Source organism: Primulina eburnea, chromosome 13 (assembly GCF_022965805.1).
Source record: "Primulina eburnea isolate SZY01 chromosome 13, ASM2296580v1, whole genome shotgun sequence".
Lineage (NCBI taxonomy): Eukaryota > Viridiplantae > Streptophyta > Magnoliopsida > Lamiales > Gesneriaceae > Primulina > Primulina eburnea.
In genome coordinates this window covers 34707732-34726495 of record NC_133113.1, presented here as the reverse complement: position 1 = coordinate 34726495, position 18764 = coordinate 34707732, and the positions used below count along the sequence as shown (strand labels likewise).

The 18764-nt window shown below is 35.4% G+C and overlaps 2 protein-coding genes and 1 pseudogene across 3 annotated transcripts; 2 read left to right on the top strand and 1 right to left on the bottom strand.

Moving 5' to 3' along the window:
• Nucleotides 1-2482: 2482 nt before the first annotated feature.
• LOC140810528 (uncharacterized protein At4g22758-like) lies at nucleotides 2483-3125 on the bottom strand. Its single transcript, XM_073168364.1, has 2 exons — nucleotides 2894-3125; nucleotides 2483-2661 (listed from the first exon to the last, which is right to left on the bottom strand). Exons 1-2 carry the CDS (start codon nucleotides 3123-3125, stop codon nucleotides 2483-2485), a joined length of 411 nt encoding a protein of 136 aa, XP_073024465.1.
• Nucleotides 3126-10103: 6978 nt separating this feature from the next.
• LOC140808729 (myosin-binding protein 2-like) lies at nucleotides 10104-13889 on the top strand. Of its 2 annotated transcripts, XM_073165932.1 has the most exons (4): nucleotides 10104-11584; nucleotides 11675-11812; nucleotides 11926-13263; nucleotides 13353-13889. In XM_073165932.1, the coding sequence occupies exons 1-3, from the start codon at nucleotides 10270-10272 to the stop codon at nucleotides 13221-13223; spliced, it is 2751 nt and encodes a 916-aa protein (XP_073022033.1). In that variant the 5' UTR covers nucleotides 10104-10269; the 3' UTR covers nucleotides 13224-13263; nucleotides 13353-13889. The 2 variants fall into 2 exon arrangements, with proteins under 2 accessions (XP_073022033.1, XP_073022032.1); XM_073165931.1 differs by having other exon boundaries at nucleotides 11926-13889.
• A 1941-nt stretch (nucleotides 13890-15830) lies between these two features.
• LOC140810527 (cysteine-rich receptor-like protein kinase 43) lies at nucleotides 15831-18515 on the top strand (annotated as a pseudogene).
• Nucleotides 18516-18764: the final 249 nt, after the last annotated feature.

Below are 18764 nucleotides of genomic sequence, written 5' to 3'. Positions count from 1 at the left end.
ATAATTTCAAAAAATGGGTAGTTATTCATTACAGAGGTTGATAATCGAAACATAGTCACGCAGTTCAGGTGATGTTTGGAAACTGAAGTTCCTTTGTTGGTTAACCAATATATATCAAATGGTAACCTTTCAGGTTGATGTAGGAATGAGGAGGGAGTAGAAATAGATCCAAGAACTCGAAGGTTCCGTCGGCCCCCGACGAAGAGTACTGGACATAGTAGAAAACCATGAGATACTCGGGGCTTCGGTCTTTTTTTATAGAGGGAGCACGGATTTTGCCCTTAGCCTTCTCTCGCGCATTAGAATGTTGGCATCCTTGTGGGCATTTTTGAATTTTTGGGATTTCTTGGAAGGAAGAGCGATGACTAGTTTCTTAGAGGTAATGGAGGAGAAGATAGCACGAGACACAAAAAGAGTAGAGTCGAGGTGTAACGTGGCAGACTCTAGGTCCAAGGAGCCACAAGGGTTGGCACCCGGAGTTGAGGAGATAAAGTTCGACATGTTAAGAAAAAGAAAACTTACGAGAACAAATGAGAAGAGAAAACCGGAATTGAGGACACAGGTTCGTCGGAGAGAAGCAATAGACGTCGGAATCACATGAACTGGAGAACAAGAACGCGAGAATGCAAAAGTGTGAAATGAGCTAATGTGGTTAGCATTTATAAGCGGGAGAAGATCGATCATGGCTGTTAATCTCGAAGTAAATGGATAAACGAGATTAACATTTGAATTGAGCCGGGTCACCCGAGAAGACAAAAAGTCGGTCATGCATACAAAGCGAAGTATATTGTATTTCTGTTTTTTTAACTGCTAGGGCTTACCTCATATTTCCATCAGCTTAGCCGAGTAAAATTCAAAAAATAATTGATCTCCCGCCCAAGTTCAATTTGACCATTAGAGACCGCGAGTAAAATTCAATCACAACTATATATGGAGAGAGTGATGATGCTCCGAAAAGAGCCCAGGTCATCCTGAAATTGGGCAGAGTAAAAGATCGGGAGGCTGGAGCTACCAGGCATAGTAAGAAAATCGGGAGCCCATTAGAATATAAATACTAGGGAAACTGATTATACCAGCACATACTTATACAAGTCTAGGCTCCCAAACTAGTCTGGGTTGTGTAAGAAGGCTATGATAATGCATTTGAGACCTGTCTGTGCCCTCACATCATGACCACTGCTCGAACATCTCGGGACATGTACCGACTCTGAGCCCACACACCATATCTCGAAACTTGTATGACTCAAGGCCCACAGATATGGATCGCTATGCCTCAAAATCATTAGTATATCGATCAACGCACGTGGGACGATGTGACAAATCTAGAAGTAGTATGAGTTGAAGGTCGCAACAATGTCCAAGGACAGGGCGTGGACAACTATCTGATCATGAAAAGTAGTCGAGCACTAAAAACAAGGATATTTGAGGCAACCTCCTCATAGGTATCTATGAGCATTCGAAGACCCAACATGAAAAAAAAATGCTAAGTTAGAAAGGTTGCTAAAAAATAATTAATAGATGAAATCGGAGATAAAGAAATGTCCGGAAAAAACTCTTGAAGTGCTCTCGAACAACTTATGATTGGGGCCCAGGCCCAGTACATGGGTCTTCTCAGTAAGGGGTAAAATACAAACGATCACTCCAATCTCCAAACGTAGTTGTTCTGGGTAAAATACTAATGATCACACCAGTAATTGGTTCAAGGGGCGTTCGGTTATACGGATACTGGATGCTAGTTTTTGCCAGGAAAAAAACCAATCAAGCCTAAAAGAAACCAAGCTGGCAACATATTTTGTCAACATGGAGGAAAATCTGGTTACTTGAGATTTTGAGTCTAGAATTGTGAAGTAATCAATATCATCAAAGCAACTCCAAGAACTTGGTTTACTTCGCATGAGCTGTATAAGCTATTAAGCTTGATCGCTAAGGAAAGACTGACGAAGGAATTGAAAACTTGGGCTCGAAAATATTACCAATAACATCTGAGGGAAAATGACGGACCAATAACTCATAACGATGGGCAATCTGATGGAATTCCACACAATAATTCAGTCTTCTTCTAATCATTTTCAACTTTGAATCATATATGGACTTTGAATTGATTTCATCGTGTTGAATTCACTTTGTCCTAAGTTTCAGTTTAATGAATTAAAGTCCATCTTTATAAATCCGTGTTCCAAGTTACTGAAGTTTGAGATCACAAGAGCAAACATATCACTAATGATAATAATCAGGGGAAAAAAGAGCGAGTTGACATCAAGAAGCAATTAGATAAGCACCAACCAAATAGCAGCCAAGTCTAATTTATTCAGGTGCAAGAACAGAACCATGAAGGTTTTGATATTAGTTCACCACGTGTGCTTCGAAGTACGTGTGACTAAACCGAAAACAAGCTTTAAGTAAAACATCATAAAAAAAAGGAATCAACAGGGGACTCATAAACGAACTAAAAGTTCCCAATTATTAGACTCCCCAATTTAACTCAATGAGAAGATATCTTGAGGGATAGAGATTTATGGAACCAGGTCTTCCAACTTCCAGCTGCCTTACGAGACACGGTCGGTGACTTCTCGCCATCAATGGCATTCTCAGTTAATGGCTTCTTGCACAGCATAAAGTTGCGGACACCAACTGCCCCGATGTTATCCCACGGACTCAGAGCTATAGAAAAAGGTTAATCTAAATAAATATTCATCCTCCGCAAAATCCATTAGGGGCTCATAAAAAACAACTTACTCGATATATCATATCAATCAACAACGAATCTAAAAGACAAACATACCTTCGCAGGGACATTGGTGTAAAAGCAGCCATTGATCAACAAAACAGAATACACTATCGACAAACAGAATAATCGATCAAAGTAATCGAAAATCAAACACAAAGTTAGTACCTTCAGTGCCAGAAATTGGGCAATACAGCATAAAATGATTGAGATTGGAGCCAAGGACAGGGATCCTGCCCTCACGCGCATAGGATTTGAGAGCAGTTTCAATGACGGCAGCGACAAGATCCTCCTCATTAACAACAAAGCGAATGGGGCCAGCGCTTCCAAGCACAGTAACGCTAATCAAGAACCGTTTGCCCTTGACGGGCTGATTCTTCTTCTGCTTATAATTCAACATCAAATACTACTTTAAAAAAATCTTTTTGGTTTTCTTCTTAAAAAATACTTTTTAACACGAAATCTACAAGCGAAAGGAAGAAGTAATCGAATCGTGAAAAATGGATCTCAGTTTGGGAAAATATATCAAATAATCGGTTTCTAATTCATGGGTCGAGGCCGAGGCAGCGATAGTACCAGCCTTCCATGCAAGAACCAAAGCAGAAAGCAGTAGCAACAGAAACCGAGATCCCCCTTCTTGAATAAGAGGGGATGATCATCAATGTCGCAGCCGAGATTTCCACCATTCACAATTAAAATAAACTTTGGGATGCAAAAGAAGGAAACGAAAGGAACAGGGATCAGAGAGAGATGGAGGAGAAACGGCAGGAGGAGAGAATTCAGATCACGATGGAGCGGATAACTATGAAACGGTGACGATTCCTTTTATGGGGCGAGAGATGCAATTAGGGTTAGGGTTTGAGCCATTTCTTCCGACTTTCTCTAGATACTACATCTCCACACCAGGCCCGTTTTCTTTATTAAAAATGAAAATATTTGGGCCACCCCATTTTTCCTATTTTCAGTAATTTACTAAATAATTATTTTCTTATTGATAAAAATATATTCTTGTCCTTCAAACATCCGCCTCTATTTCCGTTTTATTTTAAAAATAAATCATTGTTTCGACCGCATGTTTCGGCAGAAAATCCGGAGATATTTTTCTTCTTTTGGTTCGATTCTATTGTCGCCATTGAAAATTTATGAGGAAAATAAATATGTCATATTAAAAAAAATATTTTTTCCCTGGTTCCCTCGAAGTTAGAATGATGACAAAAATTTATGTGAGACGATCTCACGGGTCTTATTTTGAGAGACAGATCTCTTATTTGAGTCATTCATGAAAAATATTGCTTTTTATACTAAAAGTATTACATTTTAAGCAAAAACTTGTGTGAGACGGTCTCACGGGTCAAATTTTGTGAGACGGATCTTTATATGGGTGATCCATGACTTAGTATTGCTTTTTATGCTAAGCGTACTACTTTTTATGGTGAATATGAGTAAGGTTGACCCGTCTCACAGATTGAGATCCGTGAGACGGTCTCACATGAGACCTACTCTACATTTTATTGTGAATATCAGTAGGATTTACCCGTCTCACAAGAGACGTACTCTAAAATGATATCTATTTCGGTCCCATTAAATCATGGAAATAAAAACATTATTGATTAAATTATTTTTTTAATATGTAATTATCAACATGGGGAGGTATCATTTATATTTTTGGCGCAATGACAGATGGAGTTGAAGTTTGTATATGCCACAAAACATACCAACCAAAATTAATTAATTAATTAAATAATATGTATATCGAATTTTATATCACCGGTGATTGAATGCAACCTCCACAAGTGTTCTGCAACTGATTTTAATATTAAAATGATATTGGACCGATGGGAGTAATAGAAAGCCCGTTTCTATACAGGCCCATTTAATTATTTGACGGTTATTTGTTGTAATTATTAATAATTGGGTCAAAGCCCAATTATCAAGCTCAAATTCATCATCCTTTTGGTACGGAAGAACTCCGTACAATCTCCAAGAACTCGATTGGATCCAATTATTCCTTAAAACAATGTTCAAACTTTATTAGTTAAAATTAAACGTGACGACATTTCGTGTCTGTATTCAAAGGATTCATCAATGAATCTTAAAGTGACGTTGATTTTGAAACTTCAACTATTACCAACGACGTTCATCAACCAGCAAGACAAAGATACAAAATTTATTGGAAGAAGTTCTCATTCCACTTTTTTTTTTAAAAAAAAAAAGTGGAATTGTGATATATGTGACCAAATTTGATATATAATAAATAAAAATATATTTATAAATTTCTTTTATGTACTAGTGAAACATTTTTGGACTAGATTACTTTTCACTCGTTGTACATATAATAAGGATTTATTTTTATAATAAATTGTATACTATTTTTGAGTTACTCTACTATTTTAATTTTCAAATTAATTTTTTATCTTAATTTCAATATTAACGTGGAACTATTAATTAATACTAAAAATTGTAATCGGTTTTATAAATTTATTTCAATCATGATACTAATTTCTCATATCAAATAAATATTAAGATATTATTCTGGTTCTAAAGAAAATAAAAACTTTAAATTTATATATTAATTCACCTCCTTCTAAATTACAAGAAAAAATATATAATCTCTTGTGAAAATATATATTGGTTTTGTTTTTCAAATCTATGTTTATTTTGTTGTCAAATTATCAACATAGATGATCGATTTATCACGTGTTAAAATTATTGATTATTCTTCAAATCAATCTTTAAAGCTTAATTACTACTAGCTATAAATTACAATGACCTACCAAATTCCCAGACTCTCCCAAAAACACACGTTCTAAGCACATTTTTATCCATTCCCATGTTTACAAATTGATTTGTTTCTATTTAACATGAAATCATTGTTATTTAAAGGTTTTCACTCATTTTTTCATAAATTCCTTTCAATGTGTTAATAATTTCTCCTAATTGAATTGTCAACCTTTCATGTTCATTTTATGTAGTATATAAATATTTATATACACTTTCATTATTTTCTAAAAAGAGAGTAGAGAAACAACTCGTAAACACTATATTTTATCACTACCGAATTTACGCAGTACTATTCCAATTCATTTCACTTTGTCAAATTGTCACCGCCAACTTTTCTCCTTCCATACTAGTATCTGCTCATTCTTTTTATTAAATTTAGAATCCCGGCAAAATGATTGAAGGCCATTGAAAATAATTGTCTTACATGTGGAGACATTGGATATTGTGTACTTATGGATATTTAAAGATTTTTTTTATTGTTAGTGATTCTTAAGTTATAATGTCATGAAGTTGACGATAGAGGATGATTCACAATATATTTTCATTATATGAATATGAGATCGAGGTAAGTATGCTTATGTATGTGTTTTAAAATAATTTTGTTCCTGTTTTTTAAAATTCGACCGCTGCTCGTTTCATGTCCTTTCATTTCATATATGTTTCATTCCACATGATTAAAATCTTGAAAATGATTGTTAGGATCTGAATTAAAAATGGTAAGGAAATATTTGGGAAATTATATTTCTTGGTCCACTATAATATGAAGGGATTTTAATTCAAACGCCCGGGATGCACACCTGCGAGGAAAGGCCTCTCTCGGTCTACTAGTATCAATACTTGAAGATTTGTGTAATGGCCGGTTCAATATATCGAAATAAACAAAAGAAATAAAAGAGTTGAATAAGATTAATAAAAGAAAAAAATCAATGCTATACGGAATGTTAGAAGAATTAAATATTTATACATGCATGTGGGTTTCGACAAGATACTATTTTAGCATGTATTATTGCTTTGAAAAAGAAAAAAAAGAAGAAGATAACACTAACTAATAGATAGGTTTATTGTAAATAATTAAAAACACCATTTCTTAAACTTTATATATCTAAGCTATATATTTGGAGTCGTTTGGAATGTGAAGTGGTGGGAAGAAAAATGTTGGAGCTCTAGACAAATAGTGCCACATGTTTAAAGTTATCGACTGATAATTAAGAGTTGAAGTAGCAAGAATTCTAATATAATGACGACAAAGTTTGAAGATTACCCTTTGTGATGGCAACCAAGTATGGCTCCTAGGTTGAAAAGGAGGAAGAACATGGAAATGCACCATAAATCTCTGTCTTTACAAGTCAAAAGAATAGCTGTCACTTTGAAAAAGGTGGTCACAGGTTAAAGTTTGGTTGTTAGTGCAAGAACATTTTGTTTGTCAGGTTTCGAGTATTTCAATAAGCATATTTTCATAATCGAGTTTGGATGAAACAATTGAAGTATCAAATCATTATCCATCCGATTATTGTGGGGCCCTTAACTCCTAATCGTTATTACAATACAATCTGATTAGGGTTTAATTAATCACAGCGGAAAACGGGTTTAAAATTTCTTTACAATGAGCCCAAATTATCTCTTCTGATATTTAAATACTAAAAATAGTATCTAAATTCAAATCATAAAACACGCCCACACATAATCAAAATCAATCACATACAAACAACTCATATTCTCGGGACATGCCCCGGTATATAGATACATATACATAAATACTGAGAACAACATATAAAAACCTCAACTCAACAGTGGCTCCCTCCAGAAGTACCCTCTCCGGTCTCCTGATGTCCTGGAGTACCTGCCATTGTCCACACACAAAGACAACAACAGCCCCCCTTGGGGGTGAGCAAAGCTCCGTATGGAACAACCAATCATATATACCACAGATATCTAAACAATGATATATGGTATGCAATGCATGTATGTCGTGGAGGTATCAGGTCAAATGCCCATCCACTGAGCACATGTCAGAATCAATCGAATCGCTATCAAATCAAATCAATGCTCGAGCTGGCACACCGGCCGATATGGGAATACACATATGATAGCGTCGACGAAGCGCCATCAATCCCACATCTCATATCCAATCATATGGGGCCACAATTGTCTATGCTTTACGGGTCATATAATACCGGCATAGCGATTGTGTTCACAAACCCCGGAATCCAATCAAATCATATCAGGGTATCCAAGGATCATAGCTCAACGTGCATGTCATGTATCGATGTATGCATAAAATGATGTGTGTTAACAAAACATTTATTTTATACATCGACACTCCAATCTCAATGTCATGTATGCCACATCAAAGTATCAAATAGGCACATAGACACATATTCCAATCCAATCCAATCAAATCAATCCAATCATATATCATATAATACAGATACCTGTCGTATGTTACCCGGTCGCAACATACCTTAATTATTCGTTCCAATTGATGTAGCTGGAAGATACACTTTATCTACATCAATTACATACTCATTTCAATCAATAACATACTCCAAAATCATTCATATGAGTTTCAAATATCATTTGAAACTTCAAAAATTCATATCAAATCATAATCATATCATAATTCAATTCCGACTTCGATTACGAGTTTATTGTCGGATATTCTACTACATATCAGAAATTCAACTTCAAATACATGTTATTCCAGCACCTTGATATTTAAAGCTGCTGAAACCAGAAGAAAATTACCTCAGTCTGAAGCCCTCGACGCGACGATCACAAATATATAATTTGTCTCGCGTTTAGACAACGTCTCGAAGTCAAATCGGAAGAAAGAATTTCGAAATCTCTCGTGCTTTCTCGAAGCTATGGTGAGAAATGAAGAAAGAAACGAAACAGAAGAATTTAAGCTTATCTCACCGCCTCTCGCGCTCAGGCGGTAGAATTCTCGCGCCCGAGCGCGAGACACTCTGCCCCCGAGTACAATTGCACCGCGCTCGGGCGGTAGGAAATTATCGCTCGGGCGCGGCATGTTCTGTCCGAGAACATGATTTACATCGCGCTCGGGCGGTAACAAACTACCGCTCGGGCGCGAAGTATTCTGCCCGAATACTCTCCAACTCAACCCTGGCGCTCGGGCGGTCATTTTCTACCGCCCGGGCGCCGCACATTCTGTACAAAATATAAAATTTATACTAATTTGGCGTCCGGCCTTTCCAATCGAGCTCTTACAACGTCAATTCATATCCAATACTCATGGTCAAAATGCACATCATATACATAATCACATATCAAATTCATTAATTATCGATAATCACATAGGATTTACGATAATACGATACACGGTCCTTACAATTATTGTCGTGTTTTCTCAATAAATAATAAACTTTTACAGATGAACGAAAAAACTAAGCAGTAACGTAACGAAAAATTATGTATGTATGTAATTTGGATGTGCTACCTTTACAAGACATCATATGTAGTACACACCAAACTCAAATAGAAGATTGCCATAATCTCTATATGATTTTTCTTGAAACTAATAAAACTCGGCGATGTTAGGAGTTGAAAATCCAAAAGAAAGATAAGTACTACTGAAAAATGGTTACATTTACTTTTAATGCTGCCTCATGATCCTACCAAATCTGGACGGAGGAATTATATTTGTTATTTTTTTTCTGGTTCAATGTCACATGAAGGCAAGAATATGTCATGCTCCTACATTCATTTACTTTTTGAAGTGAATGATTTTGAGTTTTTGCGAAGGGCTGAAATCGATATGCCAAAGACTGAGCCATGCATACTTCATTGTTAACTTTTGTACAACGTTAATAAAACTTGGGTTCAAATCTAACTTCTGTGAGTAGTAAGAAATTCGGATCTCACACTCATTGTATAAAAAACATTAAGCAAAGATAATTTTAACAACAATCTTTATTATTGAAAATGGCAGAACATAAAATACACAGTAAAATTAACATGTACTATGGATATCAAGCAGAGTAAAACGTCATGGAGTAAAACATGTATTGATTTTTATTACATGGGTAACTTTGGGTCTTGCATATATTTTAATTATAATGTTTTAAGATTTGAAAGATATGTACAAATGGATTTTAAAATTATGCCTACACGTTTAATTGTTGATGACAAGGAAAAGATAAATAGAGGTATAGCATGATGAGCTCCAACATAAGGCATCTATCATTGGGCCCCCACACTTGCTTTGATTTGGGCCTACAATATAATTTCTTGGTCAGTGGGGCCCATCCACTTGATGCCCATGGACTAGCATTTTTTATTTTTATTTAAAAGTGTTTTTAGGATCCAAAGTTGATATGTTAGGCACCAAATTATTCGTAATACCACAAAATAAGTGCTTTTACGGATAGATTAATTTCGAAATAAATAATTCCACACACTGTAAAACTTTTTGGGAGAAAAATGCGGAAGCAAACAAATAGTGCGATTCAATTTGGTTAAATTATAAAAAGTAAATTGGTCTGAAAAAGAAAATTATAGCAGTGCAAATACAGCAAAATTGCCAAATAAATAATAAAAAAATATAAGAATGACAGTCTCTGAAATTGCTTTATAAACATCCCTCTTTTGCTACCAAGTCTTCCTTTGTTGCCTGCCTTGTTCACACAACCTTCCCATCTACTTCTTCTGAATCTTCTCCTCTCTAAACAATCGAGTTCTGTTTCTTTCATCGATTAGTTTATATCTTCAATCTTTGCGGGAAAAGTTACTTCAAGTACCGGGACATGGCTCCAAACAAATTTGCAACCATGTTGAACAGAAATACCAACAAGATTTCCTTGATTCTCATCTATGCTGTTCTTGAATGGATTTTGATAGCCCTTCTCTTGTTAAATTCTCTGTTTTCTTATCTGATCATCAAATTTGCTGAGTATTTCGGACTAAAACCCCCGTGCCTTTGGTGTACAAGGCTTGATCATATCTTTGACCCGGCAAAAAGGGGCGAGGATCTTCTTTGTGAAGCTCATTCCAAGGAGATTTCTAAACTGGGTTACTGTTTAAATCATCAGAAGTTGGTAGAATCGCAAGAAATGTGTGAGGATTGCTTGTCCTCACTGCCGGAATTAAATGGTTTCTCGAAGAAATTTAATTATTTTTCGAGGGTTAGAGATTTTGGAATGAGTCAGACGAATGGAGAAAAGGTATGTGAAAATGGTGAGGTAAGTGTGAATTGTTCTTGTTGTGGGGTAGGTTTGGATAATGGTAATGCCAATAATGATATATATTCCTCTTATGTATTCCTAAAAACACCATCTTGGGATGTTTTGGAATGTGCCCGCAAAAAGGATTTCGCTTTAGATGATAATCATATTCAAGAAAATTGTGATCTCGATAAGAAAATATCACACTTTGCTGCTAATTTGTGGGATGGTGAAAAGGTTTTGGAAGATTCTTATGAGTATGAGTTTAATTCTGAACTCGATAGAAGCTTGGAAGTAGCAGAAAGTGAACAGATGAAAACACTAAAAGTAGAAATATGTGAAAACAAGGATATTTTTATGGAGATGCAGGAGGATGAGGCGATTTTTATGGAGGAAAACTCAACTTTGATAATGAAAGATAAATCTGTTCAAGTGTGTGTTGAAGAAGAAGCTCCTATTGAAATTTCTTCTCCACATTTGGAGTTCTTTCTTGACCATAGCGGACAAAGGCTTGTCCCCATTGAGTTGATCGATTCAATAGAAGAACATCAGAGCAATGACAATTTCATGATTGAACATCATGGTACAACTAAGGTTCAAGAATGTGGTTTTGATTGCGGGCTTCAGGTCCAAGAAGAGGATGAATTTGTTATGAAGACCGTGAGAAGAATAGTGGAGGTGGATTCAGGTCCTGATGTTGATATCAACGAGGAACCTGAATTTCAAGGGCCCGAGTCAGTGGAGATCGAAGAGACTAAAGTTTCGGAGGTTTTTCATGCCAAAAACTTTGAAGAATTTACAGATTTTGACGTAAAGCAAATTCCATCTGAATTAGCAGGTGAGTTTGACCAAGAACTGGAAGGGGCAGAAGGGGAGAAGCATTCTCATGTCACCAATGGTACATACGTTTGTTATTTGAAATAATTTCATCAAATATCGAAGTTACTGATTATATATTGAATTCATACCATTTGTCTGAACAATGTAGCTTCTGAATATTTTTCTGAAATGGTGACAAATGAAAATGAAGCAGACATCTCAATTGGGACAGAAATTCCTGATTTAGATATAACAGATGAAATGCAAAATCAAGTATCTATTCATTCGTATGAAGCAGAACATCATGGTATTTGGCTTATCATTTTACCACTTTGAAAAGTTTCAAAAAAGATTATAGTTTTTTTCACCCCTTTTAGTCAAGATTCTAAATTTACTTTCTATTTGGCCCGATTCAAATAGAGGAACAGATGGTGGAATTGAAGACATTATCAGTTCAAGAAACAGATCATATAACAAACAATCAACAATCATTTTACTTGGAGTTATATGAGATTGAAGAACATAAAGTTCCCGATACTCCAACCTCGGTTGACAGTCTAAATCACTTGCACAAGAAATTACTATTACTCGAGAAAAAGGAGTCTGGGGCCGAGGAATCAATTGATGGAAGTGTGACAAGTGAGCTGGAAAATGGCGAAGGAATTGTTACAGTTGAGCGTTTGAAATCAGCGCTGAGAGCCGAGAGGAAGAATTTGCAGGCTTTGTATGCCGAGTTAGAAGAAGAGAGAAGCGCCTCAGCAGTGGCGGCGAATCAGACGATGGCTATGATAAACCGACTCCAAGAAGAGAAGGCGGCAATGCAAATGGAAGCTTTGCAGTATCAGAGAATGATGGATGAACAAACAGAATATGACCAAGAAGCCTTGGAGCTTTTGAGTCAGCTTATGGTGAAAAGAGAGAAGGAGAAATTGGAACTCGAGAAAGAGTTAGAAATGTGTAAAAAGAAGGTTTTGGAGTATGAAGCAAAGGAAAAAATGAGGATATCGAGAAGTAGTAGGGATGGAAGTGTTAGGAGTGTATTTTCTTCAGGTGCTTGCAGCAATAGTGAGGACAGTGATGGTCCTGATGGATTGTCGATCGATTTAAATCAAGAAATCAAAGAGGAAGGTCTTTTCAGCCCTCAACAATTCACCACTCCTGTGGATGCAGTTACTAATTTAGAAGAATGTTTAGCAGATTTTGAGGAAGAGAGATTCTCTATCCTCGAGCAGCTTAAGATGCTAGAAGAAAAGCTTGTGGCAATAGATGAGACAGAAGATTTGGAAGTAGACAATGGAAATACTGATTTGCATTCTAACGGATGCTTGCTGAATGGCAAGAATCACCAGCAGAGAAGAATCTGCTTTCAAACAGGAAAATCGCTTCTTCCTCTTTTCGATGCCACCGTCGACGAAAATGACAGTGAGGTACCGAATGGGGACACAAACATGATCGACTCAGATGGGATGATGCACAACACTTATGAATCTAAGTTTGGAACTGACAACGACAAAGTAGCCATCGAAGAGGAGGTGGATCATCTGTATCAAAGGCTACAAGCTTTTGAGGCTGATAGAGAGTTCTTAAAGCATTGTGTTAGCTCTCTAAAGAAAGGGGACAAAGGACTGGATCTCCTTCAAGAAATCTTGCAACATCTTCGTGATTTACGCAATGTGGAGTTCCGTGCAAGAAACTTGATGGAAAAGGTATTAATTTGAAGCAGTTGAGGCCTAGAATTTGGATCCAAACAGGAATATGGTACTTCTTTCAAACCTACATTATCAAGATTATCTAATGATATTGCCTATCCATGTACTCCATTTGCCAAATATCATTCATTTTTGCAGCTGTGAATTTGCGAAATACGCGAATACAACTATAGGGATCATCCGAAACTGCCGAGGAATTCTTTTGAAAACCATTTCTTATGAAGGGGAGACTTGATGTTCTTGTTTGTTATCAATCTTGGCAGAAAAGAAGTTTCATTTTTCTTAGCTTTTGGTTCTTCGTTTCCTAGTTGTCTTGTCTGAGTAGGCCCAAATATTTGTGGGACTGTGTCCATTTCGACCTTTAGAGGGAAGGGGGGGATGATGAGTGCGTGTTTTTGTTGTGTAGTGATAAGTAGAAGTCAGTTTGCACGGAAGTAGCACCATCTCAGGTCTTCTGTTCGATTGTCGATTTTTTCCCAGTTTAGGCATGCAGATGAATGGCATATCTATGCTCTTATACCAAATTTAAAAAAGTTGGATATATTTTTGTCATTCATTTATACGTACGAACTGGAAATGGGTTACACATCTAGAACAGCAGATTCCAAATGGAGTGGAGTACTACAGCACATATTTTTAAAACTTTGCTCTTGGAAAAGAGGTGAGGAACTTCTTTTTCCAGTCTTTTTATGCGTCAATTTTAATTTTTTTTAGGTTTGTTTATTATTGGAAGGAGATGTTGGTTACAAATGTGTCCATTTGAATGTGTGTATATATATTATATTTATATTTATATATATATATATATGAGTAGGCAAAGAGATGCTTTCCCAATTGTTTATGCTTAAAGCATTAGCAAACTTTTTGGGTAGGTCGATTATTATTCGACCTTAGAAAGATTAAGAAACTATAATTCACAGCTAATAGCGCCGCTCAAAGAAATGATTGCGCTTGAAGTTCTACTTTCTTCTTCTTCTTCTTTTATTTTTAGAAAAGAAAAGAATAAGTCGTGATGTCTCTACTAAAGACTAAAAAATTTAATTTTGCATAAATTTTAAACGGAAGTGCATAATCCAAGGTATGACACATTATAATACGGCTGCCTAACCTTTTAAAAATATTTGGCCCCGTTCATGACACTTTCCAAATATTAGTTCATTTCAAAACTTTAATAAAGATTGTTTGTCCACAAAATGGGAATATAGTGAATCAACACTGAGATGGAATTAAATCTCACAAAAAACTTCACATTTTACAATATATGACGTACTTGAGATGTATTTTGTATGTTTTTTTCCATACATAAGATGAAGGATTTGAACTTCTCTGCTTTCCTAAACGATAAAATAAATGCAACAAGCCAAATAGCTTTTGGCGCTATCATATTAGTTTTGAAACCTAATGTACTTGTAAATATGATCTAAAGATAATATAAAATGAGCAAAAAATATATGTGAGACGGTTTTATATGTCAAATTTATATAAATATTATTTTATGACAAAAATATTATTTTTCACTACATATATGATAGATTCGATCTGTTTCACGAGTATAGATATCTGATACTGTTTCATAGAAACTCACTCACTTATTAAAATTTTTCTATTATAAAAATAACCAATTCGAGATGAATACCCTTTACATATTATTATTACAAACTTAATTTAGGCACACGAATTATGATATGCTTTGGCATATGAAAGCACAATGGAGGTCCATTAAGAAAAGTAAGAATCATTTAATTTTTTAATCGGTCCAGAGAAATATACTGATAAAGAATATATAAATAAAAGAATAATATCACTTGAATTTTATCTTATTTAACTAAATCAACTGAAGGACCCGAGCTATTTAATATTTTAATGCCAATAAATTTCAGTTTGGAATGACAGTTCATTTTCATTTGACTTTTGACTTAGTAACGAGTAGTGCTGAATGAAAGTTGAAGTCCCGTCTCTATTCAAATATATTTTTTTATTAGATTTATACGCTCCATCAATATGTTATGTGCCCGATTGACTATTTCCTATGAAATATACAAACTTATATCAACATTTCGGGGAATGGTATTTAAACTCTACAACATGTGAATTCTTTTTACTGTAATATCACTTTTTTTTAGCATTACTGTAATATGAGTTGGGAAAATCCCTGAGAGTTTATTTTCTCTTGGTAAAATTTGCTTCGTTTTCTAATATATATTGGTCAAATAAATTACAAAAAAAAAATCCATAATTTTGTCTAAATTGAATAAACAAAAACTTTCATATAATTACGTCACGTATCGATTTGTGAGATAGATATATATTTACGAGTAGGTCTTTTATGAGACGGTCTCATGAATCTTTATCTGTGAGACGGGCCAACCCTACCGATATTCACAATAAAAAGTAATACTCTTAGTATAAAAAATAATAATTTTTAATGGATGATCCAAATAAGAGATATGTCTCATAAAATACAATCTGTGAACCATCTCACACAAATTTTTGTCATGTATTTTCAGACGTCAAGTTGTTTGTATGGACACATTTATGGATCCATTTATGAGATGTAGATGTATTTACAAGTCGAGTCGTTTGGCAGGGGGACAAATAGATTTGACCCGTTTATCAGAATGAATTGTCCTTAAAAACCGGAAAATAAAAAGAAAAGCGCAAAGTTTTTTATTTTTTATATCAAATAATTTTGTACATGAAATGGTTGGATACGATGACTAAATCCAAAAGCTTCTTACAAAACCTGGTGAAGCCCTTCACATCAAGAAAAGGTTTCTTTTTTGGTGAATTTTAATTACTTAGTCGTTTGATTTTTGTTTTATGTTCAGTCAAATTTAACGGGTTTTATGGGGTTTGCGTGTGTTTTCCGTTGCTGTTCGATCTATTCAAAAGATCAAAACGAAGCGGACTTGAAGGAAATTGCAGCACAAGCACAGAAGCAGTTCTCTTTTGAAACTCTTGCAAAAGCAACCAACAATTTTCATCCTGAGCAGAAGCTTGGGGAAGGGGGATTTGGCCCAGTATTCAAGGTTAAATTAGTTTTCAAGACTGAGTCCATAGGTTATTTATTATGAATGAATAACGTGGATTTAATTGGAAAAAACAACATTAGAAATGAGTGTGAATTTCTAATCAAGATTTGATTTTGGTTTTTTGATATGTGATATTTTTTAGGGTAAATTGGCTGATGGGAGATTAATAGCTGTGAAGAAGCTATCACAGAGGTCAAGTCAGGGGACGAAAGAGTTTAAAAATGAGGCAAACTTGTTGGCCTTTGTTCAGCATAGGAATGTGGTGAACCTGTTGGGCTACTGTGTGAAGGGTGCAGAAAAGCTTCTTGTTTATGAATATGTTGCTTATGAGAGCCTTGACAAACTTCTATTCAGTAAGTACTTTTAGTTAATTATGCGTTCCGTATCACCATTTGGATCTTTGATTATAATTATGTGGTCAGAGAATAAAGTTTAATAAATTATCCAATCATCTAGTTGGTCTTGGTATAGTTGGTTTCAAGCATTGGTTTTAGCTTTGATTCTTGTATTAGAAAAGCTAGGGTTATTCAAATGTTCACTGTACCCCTTTTTTGGTTACCTAGGCTTATTATATTTCATGTATACAAACTACACATTTAGCAAGATGGATGTGAGGATTTAAGTTGGAATGCTTAGAGAATTTGCTTTAATTTGAGTACAAAGATTTCCCATAACTATAATGTAGGCGTACTCTTGTTCACGAACTACTAGAAATTGTTTGATTTCCTATTTAGTTGGGATTCTTATTTGTACCTTATTGCTCTAAAGAATTAGTTGGTCGAACAAGGATAGTCCCCAAATGATTCCATTTTCTGCTGCTGATTAGCTTTGTATTTTTAGCATTGCACAGTATCAAAACAAAATTTACCTGCCTCTTACAGCATTAAAAATGAAATTTCCAGTATTGATGTGTTGTAATAACGATTTAGAGTCTCGCGGACGAGAAGTTCTTGACTGGAATCGAAGGCGTGACATGATAACAGGCATTGCAAAAGGCTTGCTTTACCTTCACGAGGATGCTCACTGTTGCATCATACACCGAGACATCAAAGCCAGCAATATTCTACTCGATGAAAATTGGGTACCGAAGATTGCTGATTTCGGCCTTGCACGTCTCTATCCTGAAGATCAAACACATATTAACACTTGTGTAGCTGGTACCAAGTAAGTCTCCATACCCATAAAGAATATAATGGTTTTTCTGTAAATGTAGCTGGTACTAGCTTCTCTGTCCAGTGAAAAGATTGAAAAGGTCTCCGATGAAATAGAAAACTAACTCTAGGTTTTGGTAATTTGTCTTTAGAATTAGTTGTTTCTTTATTTTGGATATGTAGGTTATGGAGATTTATAATTTTCTTATTTGTAACATCACCAAGCTGCCAAATCTCCTAAAGCAAGAGGTAGAAAAGCTGAAAATTTTGAAAAAAATGGATGGTAATTTTTTCCTAAATGGTCGTTGTATTATTTGTGAAACACTCTTCGTAACTGACCATCCAAAACTGTAATTAGTAGGTGGTGATAACATCCAAGTTCATTTTACTTGGTGGCAACTGGAAAAAATTAACCAATGAATGTGTTGATTTGTTAACAGCGGCTACATGGCACCAGAGTATCTCAGGCGTGGCAATCTCTCTGTAAAAGCCGATGTTTTCAGCTTTGGTGTTGTGGTTCTTGAGCTGATCAGCGGACAGAAAAATTCAACGTTTAATCTAGACCCTGATTCTCAAAGTTTACTCGAATGGGTGAGGACTTGATCTTTCATTCAAAATGATGTTGACGTCTAAAACCTTCTCTATAGTTTAAACACACAGATTATTAAAATGCTATCATTATATAATTTGGATACTTTTGTTTTCTACATTTTCAGGCAGTACAAGATGTACAAGAAATATCGGATCATTGAAGTAATGGATCCTACGCTGGGACAATCATCGGATAGAGATCAAATATCAATGTTTATACAGATCGGATTACTCTGCACCCAAGCAGATCCACACATACGGCCCGACATGCGACGCGTAGTCATATTATTATCAAGAAAACCGACTGTTCTTGATGATCCGATCAGACCTGGGTACACTGATTCAAGGTACCGAAAACCTCGCAAGCCGATTACTTCATTTTCCAAAACAGGAAGTTCCGGTGAATCAAATCAAACTCCTTCGGCTCTACGATAGATACGCAAACTGCAACGGGGACTGCAAGTACTTCGCGATTCACGAGCCAAGTATTAGATTCGAAAAAGGGGAAGCAACAGATGCAAAGCTAAGCTTCTGTATTTTTGGAAATATTCTTTCCAATGTATTGTTTCTGTACAGATACACACACACACATATGAAAGAACATAGGGATGTATATTTAGATGGCAAATTATTCGAGTTTGAGAAAACTATATAGTAGACTGTTCCGACAACTCCTTATTATAAGTTAATAAGTTTTAATTTTTTTGGTATTTATGATTTTTTTTTCAAAAAAAATTTAATGAATATTTTTGAAGTTGAATGCCTGAATACGGTAA

Coding starts and splice junctions, on each gene's coding strand:
- LOC140810528 (XM_073168364.1), bottom strand. CDS start 3,125: ATGTTGAATTATAAGCAGAAGAAGAATCAGCCCGTCAAGGGCAAACGG. Junction 2,662..2,893: donor CCCAATTTCTGGCACTGAAG/GTACTAACTTTG, acceptor CTTTTTCTATAG/CTCTGAGTCCGTGGGATAAC.
- LOC140808729 (XM_073165932.1), top strand. CDS start 10,270: ATGGCTCCAAACAAATTTGCAACCATGTTGAACAGAAATACCAACAAG. Junction 11,585..11,674: donor GCATTCTCATGTCACCAATG/GTACATACGTTT, acceptor TGAACAATGTAG/CTTCTGAATATTTTTCTGAA. Junction 11,813..11,925: donor GTATGAAGCAGAACATCATG/GTATTTGGCTTA, acceptor CGATTCAAATAG/AGGAACAGATGGTGGAATTG.